This window comes from Aplosporella prunicola, assembly GCF_010093885.1.
Source record: "Aplosporella prunicola CBS 121167 unplaced genomic scaffold K452scaffold_12, whole genome shotgun sequence".
NCBI classification, from domain to species: domain Eukaryota; kingdom Fungi; phylum Ascomycota; class Dothideomycetes; order Botryosphaeriales; family Aplosporellaceae; genus Aplosporella; species Aplosporella prunicola.
Window position 1 is genome coordinate 274,144 of NW_022983540.1, and position 13,439 is coordinate 287,582.

Here is a 13,439-nt window from a genome sequence, read left to right on the forward strand (position 1 = left end):
CGCTGAGTACCTACCTTTGTAAGCCCGGATGATAGTTCATTTCGCGAGAACAAGAGCTGGTATGTGGCATGTGGTATGTGGGTTGAGTGCTTTGGTGGCTGTTTGGAAAAGTTCCCGGCTGATTTTTTTCGCTGGACAACTTTTACACCTACAGTGACGTATACTCTGGCTAGCTTATACACATGACAAGAAGGCAAACATGTCTGAGCTGGGGTGTTCCCTGACGGTGCTAGGTAGAGGTGGAAGGAAAGGACAAACGACTCTCTGAAGTCGCTGCCACTTTGGGAGTTGCCGTACTGGGCAGTCAGGGAACGAAAGTCTCTCCTCGTTGCGATTACAGTGCCTTCGTTTGCAACACAACGGCACATTTCCATCTTTATTATTCAAACGTTCAGTCATAGCTAAGCTTTCAGTTTTACACACACGCTCGATTTCCAAATCACTACCCTCTCTCTCTCCAACGCTCTCTAACCAAGCACACACTCGACAGCATGGCCGAGAAGATCTGGAACAATCCCCTCTTCATAATGCGAGGCAGCCGGTCATTCTCAGCCTGGGACGCCATACTACGGGGCCACATGCAGTCAGCCTCGCTAGCCGTGCTGGAGCAAATAACAGGCGAAGCGCGACGGCCACGAAGACCGTACGGCAGGAACATCTTCCACCAGGACGGGCGGCACACGGTGGAGCCGCCTCCCATCGCCAAGCGCATGCGGTACGTGCTCTGGCACGTCAAGGACGAGCAGGCCAAGCGCGTGCTCCTGCGCTCCGTGGCGCGCGACCTCCTCCCCTGCATTGTGGACAAGCGCTCGGCGAAGCAGATGTACGGCGAGCTGGTGCGCAGGTTTGGCGGTAGCAAACAGCTGTCTCGTTGCTTGTCGTTGGAATTTTATACGTGGCTCGATATCATGTACGATCGCTTCTCGACTAAGAACGTCGATAACACGATTGGGCTTTGGTGGAACGGCATCATGGAATGTCAGGACGAGGGGCTGTGTATCCCCGAGCCCGTCCAGGTCGCGATGTTCATTCGCATGTTTGCGAGACATGCGCCGGAGTGGGCACAGATGATGCGCCAGGATAATGTCGGCTGGGAGGGCGTGTCTCTTAAGGCGCTGCTGGGAGATGCGAATATAACTACTTTGAGGAAGGAGATTGAGAAGACCGAGATTGCGATGGGGCTGGTGGAGAGGAGCTTGCTGGCGGCTGAGCTGGAGACGGAGGCCCCGGAGAGGGAGATGGCTGAGATAAGGGTGTATGATGAGGAGGCGCCTGAGGGGGAGAGGCCTGAGAGAGGTACAGGTGACTGTGAGGGAGGTGCCGGAGAGTGAGTTGTCTGATGTGGATTAGCTTGCCAAGGTGGCGGCATGCTTTCTTGCTGCTTGCTTGGTTGCAGGTTTGTTTGTCTCGGAGGATGGATGCGCAGGCAGCGAGAATTACTGCCTCTATTTTTTGTAGTAGAAGCTGCGGCGAGGGTTAGAGCAGTCCGGATTATAGGGGTTGGATGCTTGCGCTCTTTGGCATTGGATTCTGTTGTCTACACTGCTGCCTGTTATATAGTCGGGCATTATCAATGCTAGTAATACACCAGTCTCTTCAAATGTTTCACTGACTGCTATATCTTTGTTCCTCCGAACATGTAGAAAAGCAACCCGATTTCAAGCCAGCCTCTTCGGTCAGATCGTGTAAATTATGTCTCAGTCTCCTAAGATCATGTCCGTTCCATTCCTCTTCCACCATGAAGATGCAGGCCAGATCACTGCCCTTGGATTACGTTGCCGGCTTGTATGATTCAGTGTTCTTCTGCGTTCTACCACGCCACTTACGTACGACTAGGTGGGTTTATGTCCTTGAATTGGGAGCTATGACCAAACTTCGCAAAGAGAGATGCGATAAGCCTTTCTTGATATAACATATCAAAGAAGAAAGGCAGCGTACAGTGCATCTTAAGCACACAATTGGGACCGGCGTGGCATATCTCCCCAGCTCTTATCTCTCCCCCAACGCACACTGTAGCAGGAATCGGTTCACAGTCTACAAAACAAATTACACAGCCCAACTAAAACGCTTCCCCCGGAGTCGGCTAACAGCCAGCGAACCGCATAGGTGGTCTCTCCCGCTACTGGTACGACAACCCACCTTAAAAGGCCATCGAAACAAAGCTGGGATTCTTCCAATTAGGCGCTCCCACAATCGCAATAGAAGCAAATTGGCGCCATCGAGATATGCATACCGTAATGCTCAACCACTGGGTTGCTGCATGCTGAAAAGGTTGGAAGTTCTGCTTATGTCTCCCGCACACGCAACCGCATGGTTCACAAAGTGAGCCAGACGCTGGTGCTACTCGCCGCCATCGCCCACCATAAGTGCAGAGCAGCTTCGCGTAATGCTGACGGTGAGTTCCATGTCTAAGCCATGGAGGGGTATGAGGAGCTATGCCATGCGTTTGCGGGCTTGCGGTCGCAGGCAGGAGGTGTGGTTATAGGGAAGTGTGCGGCCCACATATATTTGTAGTGCACACACAGTGCCCTAGCCTTGTTGTGAGCTTGTCACAATCTTCTTTGATCGTGGAGGAGTTGGCTCAGACAGCTATTTATAGGGAGATAATGAGTGAGGGCATGCTCGTTAGTGGTTCTAGAAGGGCTGGATGCGGGAAAGGGTTTACGGCTCGGTCATGTTGTAGTTGGGATGAGAGAAAAGGTTTGGGGTGGAAGTGTGCGGATAATTTTAGTTTAGAAGGCACAGCCCATATGAGTAATAAGATTCAGGCTTTAGCTGAGGCATAGTTTCGTCTAGGGCTATTTATATATAAGGTCGGGATGCTAATCATTCAGTAAACAGACTAGCCTCTGCAGGATTCATTCTCCTTAGCATATATTTCTGCTTTTATTTTAGGTTACCATCTTTTATATTGTTAAAGACCCTATTCACTGCAAACCTTATACAAGCATAATCAGTCACTGCTCTCCTTTTGCTTCTCTCCCGTTTCCTCCGTTGTTTGTAGAGGTGTGATGGTTGGAGCATGGCGGGTTATACTGCTAAAAATTACTTAGATAGCAGCAACACCCGTAGAAAAATACCTAAATCTCGGAATCCATTACAATAATCGTACTATGTGATAAAAATTGCTTTTGAGATTCGTCGATCGAAGCACGAAACTGATCCATCTAGGTGGAATGCCTCTCGAAAAATTCGAAGAGGGTATCCGTTCGTGGAATGAGTATTTTCCTCCTAGAAATTCAACCACTTTACTGCGATGTTGGAACGTGGTTCGGGGTACCAGGCATAGATTTGCAATAACAAATGCCGATTCCGCAAGCATAAGAACGCTCATTACCCAGCGCATTTTCCGGGAGTGTCATGCTGAGATGGTTTCTTATTTGTCTTACAGATTATTTACAAACCAGCAGATGGTGGACTCTTTCTAGATTATGCGTTAAGAGAATCGGGAATTTTCTGGTAATTCTGTTGTTTGTTGTCGTCCAGTTGTATTGCGTCGAGTATTTACCGCAATTTAAACCACCACCACAAGCAGATCACCAACCACGACAAACACTACCCAAACCACCTCCAGCAGCGGCATGTGAGCAGCAGAGCAGACCTAACCCACCAAACCACGCAAGAAAACAAACAAAACAAAACAGCCCCAACCCGCCCCAACCCGCCCCCAACCCCGCACCAGCCAGGCACTCACCCCACACCACCCTCCAGCCCACCACCGAAAACCCCAATAGAGCGCCATCCTTACCACACAAGCAGACCCTCACGGCACACCAACCCACCAACCCACAACAGCACATCCATACCGCGCACACACACAAAGGCAATCCGCCACACTCAGCCCCAGCCCCGGCCCCAGCCCCAAGCCGTCCCACTAAATCCTGCATCCATAGTGCCTACGCCGATGCCTTCGCTCCACCCACTAGTCCCTACTGCATAGAGAGCACATACTACCCAGCTATTCCTCCCCAATAAGCCCCCAAAGTAGTCTTCTGTCCATCTCCACCATGTCGACATTGCCACTGTTCCCGCGATTATGTAGTATGCTCGTGCTTGCACTCTGCAATACTGTCGATGCTGATGTCGATGCTAATTCGCGCAGCTGCGCGGTGGCAGAGTGCGTGGTTTCCCTGCCTGTTCATCTGCCCCGGCTGCCTGGTTGCTCCTGTAGTAGATGCGTCTTACTACGTACATACATACGACCCGATAGGCGCGTATTGTATGTAGGCAGCAGGATCTCTTCCCTCCCTTATGCAACTCTTCCTCAGCACAACCGACTCTCCTCTCCTACCCCAAACAGACACCACACTCAAGCCAAGAGCGAGCGAGTGAGCGAGCGAGCCTATGTACTGTACTGCACTGCACAAACACACGACCAAGTCCAACCCCCAGCAACACACCCATCCACCCACCCTTGCAAGCCCCCACCCAAAAACGGCGCGCATCCCATCCCGTATCCCAAGCGAGCGGCTCGGCAGCACGCTTAAGCACAGGCACGCGCTTCGCCTGCGCGTCGCCTCCGCGCGAGCGGACGAGCGAGTGTGGCAAAGCTCCGGCCTGCATGCATGCCAGGGCACATGGGGTAGACAATCCGTATTGTACAATCTATACTGCGTAGTTTACAGCGCAGTGCAGTGCCAGTGCGTCGAGACGAGAGCGTGCCTAGCTGCCTATCTATCTAATCTATATTTGTTTTGCATTTTTTGCGTGCATGCGGGCATGCTTGCTGCTGCAGTCGTGCTGCGCTGCGCGGTGCGGTGCGGCCATGCCATGCCATAGGTAGAAACCTAGATAGATACGGAATACCTACTATCGACGCAGCTGCACCCGCGGGCTCATGTCCGCGCTCGCGCACGGCACGGTCCCGAGGCCCAGGTCAGCGTCGCCGAAGGCAGGCACAGGCAGGCAGGCAAGCTAGCGCAATCAGACGTACATACATACTGTAGGGGCGGAAAAAAAGCACCAAAGCAGGCGCTCCGTGGCCAGGTCTAGTCGGTCGGTTGGGGGGGAATTAAAGTGACCTTCGTTCAGATTCTCGCCGGGCCGCAGCCCCGGCTGGTATGCTAGCTGAAAGAGAGCAACGCAAACAACAAGGCAAGGAAATGCTAGTGATGATTGGTTGATTGATGAGATAGGTGATGATGATGATGATGATGAGTGGGGGGAAGCAGCAAACAGCGGTAGCAGCGGAATGCGAAAGCGGGAACGGATCGGAACGAAAACGTGGTATCGAAAAGCTACAAGGTAGGGCGGCTTTTTCCCCCACACTCACTCCGGGGCATGCCCATGCCATGCGTGCGTGAGGCGCGTGCGTAAGCATGCGTGCATGCGTGGCGCGTGTGCAACCCAGGCAGCTAATATGAAGGAATGAGGGGAAACAATTGGATGGTAGCCGGAAAAAAAGAGAAAAAAAGAAAAGAAACGAAAATAAGTGAAATGAACCCTCCCGTTAGAATCCCCGCCGTGAACTCGAAAACAAGCAAAGCAAAACAGGCCCAAATGAAAAGTAACGTTGTGAAATGTGCGCCTCGTCGCCGGTCGCATATTTGACGTGTGAAAAGGGTCTTGCGCCAGTCCCGTGTGTTTCGCTGGCATGGCAACTCTTTCTCTTGTTTGAACCGTAATTTCGAGATCATTGCGTCCGCCCGTCCGTGCATAGAATGCGTCTGTGTCTGACCGTAACTTGGTATCTAGAATATCCCGTCGAAAAAAGCACGTCATCCCCCCGCGGTGCCTCTGCACCGGGAAGGGACATGGGGCCGCAACCATTACTCGTCGGCCTTAAGGAGCTCCTTCTCGTCGATGGTGCTCTGGCTGCCCGTGGGGCGGTGCGTGAATACGGCGTCTTGGCCGCTCATGCGCCGGGACAGGGCGCGGTCGAGCTTCGCGCCCAGGGCCAGCTTGCCAATGCTGTCCATCTTCTCGGGCGACGCGACGTAGCGCTGCTGCTGCAGGCGCTTGTCCTCCAGGCGGTCAAGACCGGCGTTCCAGGCCTTGATGTCAGCGGAGCGGGGGTCGATCGAGGAGGTGGTCGAGGGAGCAATCGAGGGAGTGAGCGTCGGGGCTGCCGAGTAGGTCGACAGCCGCGTCGAGTTGCGGGTTCCGTTCTGTTTATTATTATTAGTGTCAACAACAAGGTTGGACGGGCGAGCGGAGAGGGCAGATCCCCCTGCGAGGTGGTGTTGTTGCGGGGCGGGTTGCGGGGCGGCGAGGCGGGCTTACGCTGTTCAACATTGGTCGCGAGGATTCGAGAGAGTTGGGCATTGTGAAAGAGCTGGCGCGCGGGCGTAGTAATAGCGGTTCAAGCCGTCGCTTGCGTAAGGCGTCGAGCAAGGGATGTCGGGGAGGCGGCAACGAATGGGAAGGCTCGGTCGGCTAGTGGAGCGGAAAGAGAGGTACGCTATCGGACTTGGTTTCCTGTGACGTCTGACGGGAGGGTGCAGAGGAGGGATGTGAAGAAGTGTCGGGCGCGAAGACAGCGGCGAACAGGTCAAGGATGTATGCTACTGGCCGCAGGATCAGCTGTTTCGGGCAGCCAGTGCGTCCTGTCGTTTCACGACCTGTCGATCGGCAAGGGGGGCGATCTCAGGGCCAGCGGCTGGCGAAGGAACCAACGGCGGTTGCGAGCTTTGGGGGCGCTTCTCAGGACTTCGGCCGGTAAGTGTCAACATGGGCAGGGTGCGTCGAGGATCGTCCGAGGCGGCCGAGAGAAAGGCACAGGGAGAGGCCCGTCGGCAAGGACACGGAGGCCCAGCTAACGCCAATCCCTGCCGCCTCCTTGCTGAAGCCAGGGGCAAGGGCAATCTGCACGTGGCGCTTGCCTTTTTGACACGAGGCCGGCCCGTCGCCTGCGGCCTTCAGCCATGCTCCGAGTCTAAGACTTTGATCTCTCTGAGTCGCTCGCGTCCACGGCAACACGGCATGCCACTCCATCTCACCCATTCCTTCGTTCGTCATTAATATCTGTCCTTCATCTGCAGCCTTCTCAGATAGAGTGCGTGCCGATCGCCACATGCGTGGCATGATTTTGGCCCACGTCCGAAGCCTCGGAAGAGCACTTCCCCGCCTCGCGTCAGAGCTCGAGGGCCGTCGGTGAAGGGAAAGACGATCTGCCAGGTCCACTCCGTGCCACCTGTGCTACCCTCGACTTTGTCAGTCTTGTCTCAACAACCGACTTCCTTATCATGCCCAAATATTTCGAGAAAAACGGTGGCCTGCATGTCATCCTCTCCTCTCGACCACCGCCGCCAAGGTGCGGGAGCCCACACTCCACCACGACTCCACCACGATTCCAACGTGAGACTTACTGATTACTGCATTCCGATTTGCTTCGTCTAACCGAGTTGACTGATGATGATCCTTTTACACTCTACTGGTGGTGTTGAGGTTTCGGGAGAAGAATGAAGCTGACGCGTTGACTTCTACGGAGTTCAACTCCGAAGTGATTAGATTCCTGATCCACATTCTTCAGATCTTCACGGTCGATAGGCAGGAAGTCAGCCATCAAGGTGGTTGATCTGCCAAAGTCAGGGACACGCGTCGGAGGCCCATCACATGACCGTGATATACGTGGTAGGACGGGTGTCAGCACCGCCCTGTCGACTCCCGTCCAACACACGTTCGGAAGCAACCGAGACCATAAGCCCGTAAGCACGTGGAACTCGTGAACTCCTCTGGCTGACGTGAGCCCCAAGTGCTACACTAAGTGTCGGATAGCTGCAGCTCCAGATGACGATCATCGTTTGATGCAGGGCATCGTGACTATGTTTGCCCTTTAGTTCCCTATAAAGAGTGAAGGTATAGCCTGTTCGATGGCATTTTATTTGCTGGTTTTCCGTCTTTTCCCGTCTCCTTCTTCGGCAAGATTGCATATCTTGTAGGATCGTCGTGTAAGACATGTGGATATGAGATGTCTCTGGGCTTCAACGACAAGATTCAAACCGTTTGATGGCTCATTAAAGCCTTTCTTAGCAGATGAGAGCATCAGTACTACTCACTGTTCCAGTTAATGTCCTTAATAACCGAAAAACCAAGTTATTCGCAACGATAATTGCTGGAGGTCACAGTGACCTATTCCATCGTTACATGTAGGTTTGTTGGAACGGGTGACAAAATGGAAAAGTTCGATTCTCCACATGCGCCAGTCACCAAAATCCTTTTCACTATAATCTGGGGTTTCCACTCGACTTAGAGCCGTTGAGTTTCTGCCCTTTTATTTTTCTTGTTGTTTGTTTATTTGTCTATCCTCCTTCACCTTGTGGAGGGCAAGTTACTTGACGCTGCTTATCTTAACACCAGTTTTCTTTCGGGAATCTTTGAGCAGCGGACCAACACATATTTGAAGGTACAAACACGTCTGTAGAGTGCTTCATTTGCTAAAGACGTGCTTGTTAGACCAACGCAGGACGGGTGGCCGCATGAAGAGATGATCTTACCGACAAGGTGCCTAGCAGCGAGGAAACGCAGTCACTAACACAGTTGAAGCTATAGGAGGGTGAATGAATTCAGTCACCTTTCCTTTACTGCAGACATGACGTCAACGCGAAACTGGGCGTTTATAAACACTTCACTCTCTCACTCTTTTCGTTCCTTTGGCTTCCGCGAGCACCTCAGCTTTGCCACCTGCGTCTGCTGCAATCCGTCTGCAGTGAAGCGCCCTTGCTCTCAAGATCCGATCAAAGCTCTACGCGTCCCTTCACACAGCCCAAAGACAACTCCAGTGTGAGCACGCAGTCGGTAAGCGCGCCTACAAATACCACTCTCTCACAGCCAAATACACACTGACTCTCCACGCACCCAAGCAGCTCAGAGCAGAAACACACCATGCTCCCTTTCAACCCGCTGCTCAACGCATCGTTCGCCTCGTCCTCGGACCAAGCGTCGACGCAGGCGGACGCCGACGCCAACACGACCTACGACCCCTTCACGAGCGCGCGCTCGCCCAACCCGGCGCGCAACCCGCGCGCACACGGCAAGCACGTCTACACGCCCCTGGTGTTGCGCGCCTACCAGGCCGCGTTCATGGACAAGCCGACGCCCGACTGGGACGCCAAGTTGCAGGCTGCGGGTGTGCTGGGCCAGCCCCGCGACACTTGGACCGCTGGGTACCTGGCGCGGCTTGATGGGCCGGAGAAGCAGGAGCGGGCGCTCGATTGGCGCGAGCGGAAGCTGAGGAAGGAGGAAAAGGAGCTGCAGAGGGAGAGGGAGAGGTTTGAGCGCGAGAAGAGGGAGGCGGAGGCTAGGTTTGGGATGCTTGGGAGCTCGTTGGATGGGTTTCGCCCGGAGTCCCCGTTTAGGATGTTTGAGGGCTCGGTGGAGAGGCATCGGCTTGATGCTGAGAGAGTCAAGAGGGAGACGGAGCCCAAGGTTAAGATGACGGAGAAGGCGTTCGAGCGTGGTCACGCGGATGGCGAGAGGAAGACCCTCACAGCCCTGTCGACACAGCAGGCCATGGGCCATTTCGAGTATCCTATCAGCGCGCAAAAGTCCACGAAGAAGGTCACCACCACTACAACCACCACTCTTCAGCGGAAGCACGCCTTCACAAACGCTGGCAAGCAGGACTACTTCTCGCTGAAAAACGCTTTCACGCCGCTCAAGTACACGGGCAACCAGGACTTTGTCCCGCAGAAGTACGACGACAACGGCAACACCACCACCGCCTCGTCTCACAAGCGCGCCACCACTTCCTCCGCAAAGAAAGACTCCCCACTCACCGTCACCACGACCCCCACGCCCCCGAAGCCGATCCCCCACCCGCACTCGCACTCGCACGGCAAGAAAAGCCGTCAAGCCTCCTTCACCAGCAGCAACAATAGCTCGCCCCTGAAGCACATGATCTCGGCCTCTGACCTTGCCGTCGCCGCCTCGCCCCACAGTCACAGTCTCAGTCACACGCACCACCACCTCCATGACAACGAGACGCACTACGACCACGACCACACCGACAACAACCCCTACACCCCCCTCGCAGGCCCAGCAGCGCACCTCCTCGCCCGTGCCCAACGCCACGCCGGCCTCAGCACTCTCACCGGGCCCGACATCCGCGCCCTCACTGACCTAGGCGCCGGCATGCAGCTTGGCGAGCTGACGGTGCCGACCGTGCCGTTCGTGCGTGCGGGCTTGCTAGGCGCGGCGGCGAGGGTCGTCGCGCTGGCCGAGGAGGCTGACGCTGAGGAAGACGAGCATGCGACCAAAGTCGCGGAGACGACGGCCGCGTTTCTCGCGCTCTTGGATGGCCCGCCGTCCGCAGATCTGCCGCCGTTGTATTGTCGGCCGGAAAGGGCTGTTGCTGCTGCTGCTGCTGCTGACAGCGGTAACTCTATCACTGACTACGCGCACGCGCACGACCACGACGACGTCAACACCCACACCCATACCCACAACCACGCCAACGACAATGACGGCGCTCGCACGCCCACGCCCACGCCCACACGCGCCCCCCAGCCCCCGTACCCCACCTACCCCCGCACGCGCAGCAGCACTGTCCGCATCCTCAACGTCCCGGCCAGCACGACCGCGGACGCGCTCCTAACCTTTCTAGAAGCGCGCATCGGGCCCGTCTACAGTCTAGACGTGGAGACAGCGGCGCCGGGGTTCGGGTGCAAGACCGGCCGCGCCGTGTTTGCGTCGTTTGGCGGCGCGGAGCGCATGTTGATGCTGTCGGGGGTTGTTAGGTTGGGGGGGAATGTGTTGTGCGGGGAGTTGATTGATTGGGTTCTTGCTTAGTGTGGGGTGTGTGGACGATGCGAATGAGTTACGCCTTCTGGCTTTTGTGATGAGAGATAGGTAGGGCGATGGACAGGTGGGTAGGTAGACGCCGGTGCCTGCCTGCATCGTACCGTTCTGTTATGTACCGTACACACCTCAAAAGCCTCTATGTATGTACAGTAGGTAGTACAGTATAGTAGCTAGCTAGAGCGGAGCCCATCACTCACCCAACACGCACCCCAAACACGAACCCCTCACGTACAAAGATACAAACAGACACCTAAGAGCATCTAGGCGTAGTCCCAACGTTCAAGAATGCGCCCAGCAGCCTAGGAAAACAACACCAAGATGCCGTGCTGGCTTGGGCATTGGCGTGCTTTGCCTACTCCTAGCTTCTGTTGTCTGCTGTATGGACGAGGGGTTGGACGTGTGTGTATGGATGGGTGTATGGATGGATGTATGGAGGGATGCCCCTTTCTTGGTTTCTTGGTGGTGTAGCCTGCCGAGCCAGGACGCGATGGAGAGGGATGGGAGGGATGGAGGGATGGAGATGGGGCGCGATCTTTCAGTACTGCAGGCGCCGACCTACGTGCTTAGGTACCTAGGTACCTACCTACTCTACTCACCTCCTACTCATCGACCTTCACCTCCTTCACCTTACCTTGTACATCAACAAACGCCACACGCAGCACCACCCCCACAATGCTCACGCTACGCCCTTCCCTCCCCCTCCCACGCAGCCCATCCCACCGCCAGCGCCTACGCCTACGACCACGGCTCCTCCTGCTCCTCATCCTCCTCGCCCTCCCAGCCCTGACAGCGCTGTACTTGCTCTCGCACACGCACGGCACCAACCACACCACCAACAACCCCCACTCCATCAACACAAACGCCCCCAACACAAATGCCAAAGCCCCCACCACCCTAGACAGAACCAGCACAAGCATCCCGGCACGCCTCAAAACCTGGTGGCACCACCACGTCCACACGCACACCAAGCCGCCAGCCCCACGCATCGCGAAACTGACCCTCTTGCTGTCCCAATCCCAGCCGCCCGCACCCGCACCTGCGTTAGCAGGCCGGAAAGGCCGGAAAAACATTCTAGGCACAGAAAAAGAAGCAGAGAAGGAAGCAGCGGCAGAAGAAGCAGTACTAGCGCGCGCACTGCGCTCGCACGCAGCGCACGCGGCGGCGCACGGGTATGCGGAGCGCGTCGTGCGTGTTGCGTGGGGGGAGGGGGGCAACAACGACAACAACGACGACATCGACAACGACGACATTGACAACTACAATGACGACAACGACGCTGACATCGACATCGAGGACGTTGACGAAGACGTCAGTTCCGCGCACAGGGGTACTGGCCACAGTAACAGTAATAATGGAGTAAACAGCGCACTCCTCTCCTACCTCCGCACCGAGATGGCGCTCCCCCCCGCAGAGCGCGCAGACTGGGTCTTTGTGTTTCCTGGCACGAGCGTGGTACTGAATCCGTTGGTCGGGCTGGAGGCGTTTGTGCCACCTTCTTTGGGGGAGGGGGAGAGGGAAAGGGATGTGGAGGAGTGGGAAGGGGTTGATGTCGTTGTTGCTGATTTGGATGGGGAGAGAAGGGGGATGGGGGAGGAAGGGAATGGTGATAAGGATGGTGGTGAAGACGCCCTCAGCCTCGACCCCGCCATCGCCGTCTTCGCGGTACGCGTCTCCCCCCGCGCAATCAGCTTGCTGCTGCGCGCGGGGCTGGGCGACAACGAACCGCCGCCCCCAATGCGCATGCGCACGCACGGCGCGCCGCTGCTGCCGAAGCTGTCACCCCTCGACGACGGGCCGCAGGACGTGCCTTCTGCTCCTCCTCCTGCTCCTGCGAGGAAAAGACGCGTCCTCCACGTCCCGCGCGCTTGGCTCGACGCGTACCCCACGCCGCCGGCAACGTCCTCGCTGGACTCGGACCTGCCGCCGCAGCACCACGACCACGTGCGCGCCGGCGCGTTTGCGCTCTCCCTGCCGCTGCCGCGCCGCCACAGGAGCGGGAGCAGTGGTGCGTGGTGGGCGCGGATGGGGCGGTGGCTACCAAGGGAAGGGGAAGGGGAGGGGGCAGGGGACGCAGAAGCAGAAGCAGCGGAGAGGTATGCAGAGGAAGCGGCGAGGTTTTATGGGGGCGGTGGGGCGGGGCCTGATGCGGGGGTTGACGTTGATGGGGGAGAGGAGATGAAGATGGCGGTCGGGGGTTGGGGAGGAGCCGAGGGTGAGAGACGCGGTGGAGGAGTTGCGAGACCTATGCCACACGCGCGCGCGCTGACTGATGCTGTCACGACCTCGCACAGGCCACGACTCTTCTCGCCAGCGCGGGGCGGCGACTCGCCGAGAGCACGACTACCTAGGCAGGCTGCTGGCGCCGTGGAGCGGGTCGGAGGCGCTGGGCCGGATGAGCTCAGTGGAGGCGGCGGGCGAGCGAGTGCGGGAGCGGGCGAAACTGAGGCGGGGTAAAGTGGGGAGAGATGATGGTGGTCGATAGGTAGTAGGCGAAAAAGAACGACCTGAGGTTGACGTTGGTGACGCACGGCGAGACACGCATAAGTAATGGGACTCGACGATCAGTCAGAGGGTGACACGGTCAGACGCGCGTACCCGTGGTGTTGAGGGGGTGGAGCGACGTGTGCGAACGATCGGGTAGTGGGGGAAGGCCGCCCTGTGCGAGCATGATGTGTGTGATGAGCGGCCGGGATGCGGGA

At 56.6% G+C, this 13,439-nt stretch overlaps 4 protein-coding genes across 4 annotated transcripts; 3 read left to right on the plus strand and 1 right to left on the minus strand.

The window, feature by feature from the left end:
• Window positions 1-491: 491 nt before the first annotated feature.
• On the plus strand, window positions 492-1,331 carry K452DRAFT_308420 (uncharacterized protein; the record flags this gene model as incomplete). Its single annotated transcript, XM_033543154.1, has 1 exon — window positions 492-1,331. The coding sequence occupies one exon, from the start codon at window positions 492-494 to the stop codon at window positions 1,329-1,331; it is 840 nt and encodes a 279-aa protein (XP_033397726.1).
• A 4,437-nt stretch (window positions 1,332-5,768) lies between these two features.
• On the minus strand, window positions 5,769-6,264 carry K452DRAFT_227405 (uncharacterized protein; the record flags this gene model as incomplete). The annotated part of the gene is made up of 2 exons (XM_033536895.1): window positions 5,769-6,107; window positions 6,223-6,264. The coding sequence occupies 2 exons, from the start codon at window positions 6,262-6,264 to the stop codon at window positions 5,769-5,771; spliced, it is 381 nt and encodes a 126-aa protein (XP_033397727.1).
• A 2,559-nt stretch (window positions 6,265-8,823) lies between these two features.
• K452DRAFT_358494 (uncharacterized protein) lies at window positions 8,824-10,968 on the plus strand (the record flags this gene model as incomplete). The annotated part of the gene is made up of 1 exon (XM_033546197.1): window positions 8,824-10,968. One exon carries the CDS (start codon window positions 8,824-8,826, stop codon window positions 10,726-10,728), a length of 1,905 nt encoding a protein of 634 aa, XP_033397728.1. The 3' UTR covers window positions 10,729-10,968.
• Window positions 10,969-11,254: 286 nt separating this feature from the next.
• Window positions 11,255-13,346, plus strand: K452DRAFT_287214 (uncharacterized protein). The gene has a single exon (XM_033540432.1). The coding sequence runs from the start codon at window positions 11,413-11,415 to the stop codon at window positions 13,192-13,194; it is 1,782 nt and encodes a 593-aa protein (XP_033397729.1). The 5' UTR covers window positions 11,255-11,412; the 3' UTR covers window positions 13,195-13,346.
• Window positions 13,347-13,439: the final 93 nt, after the last annotated feature.

Coding starts and splice junctions, on each gene's coding strand:
- K452DRAFT_287214 (XM_033540432.1), top strand. CDS start 11,413: ATGCTCACGCTACGCCCTTCCCTCCCCCTCCCACGCAGCCCATCCCAC.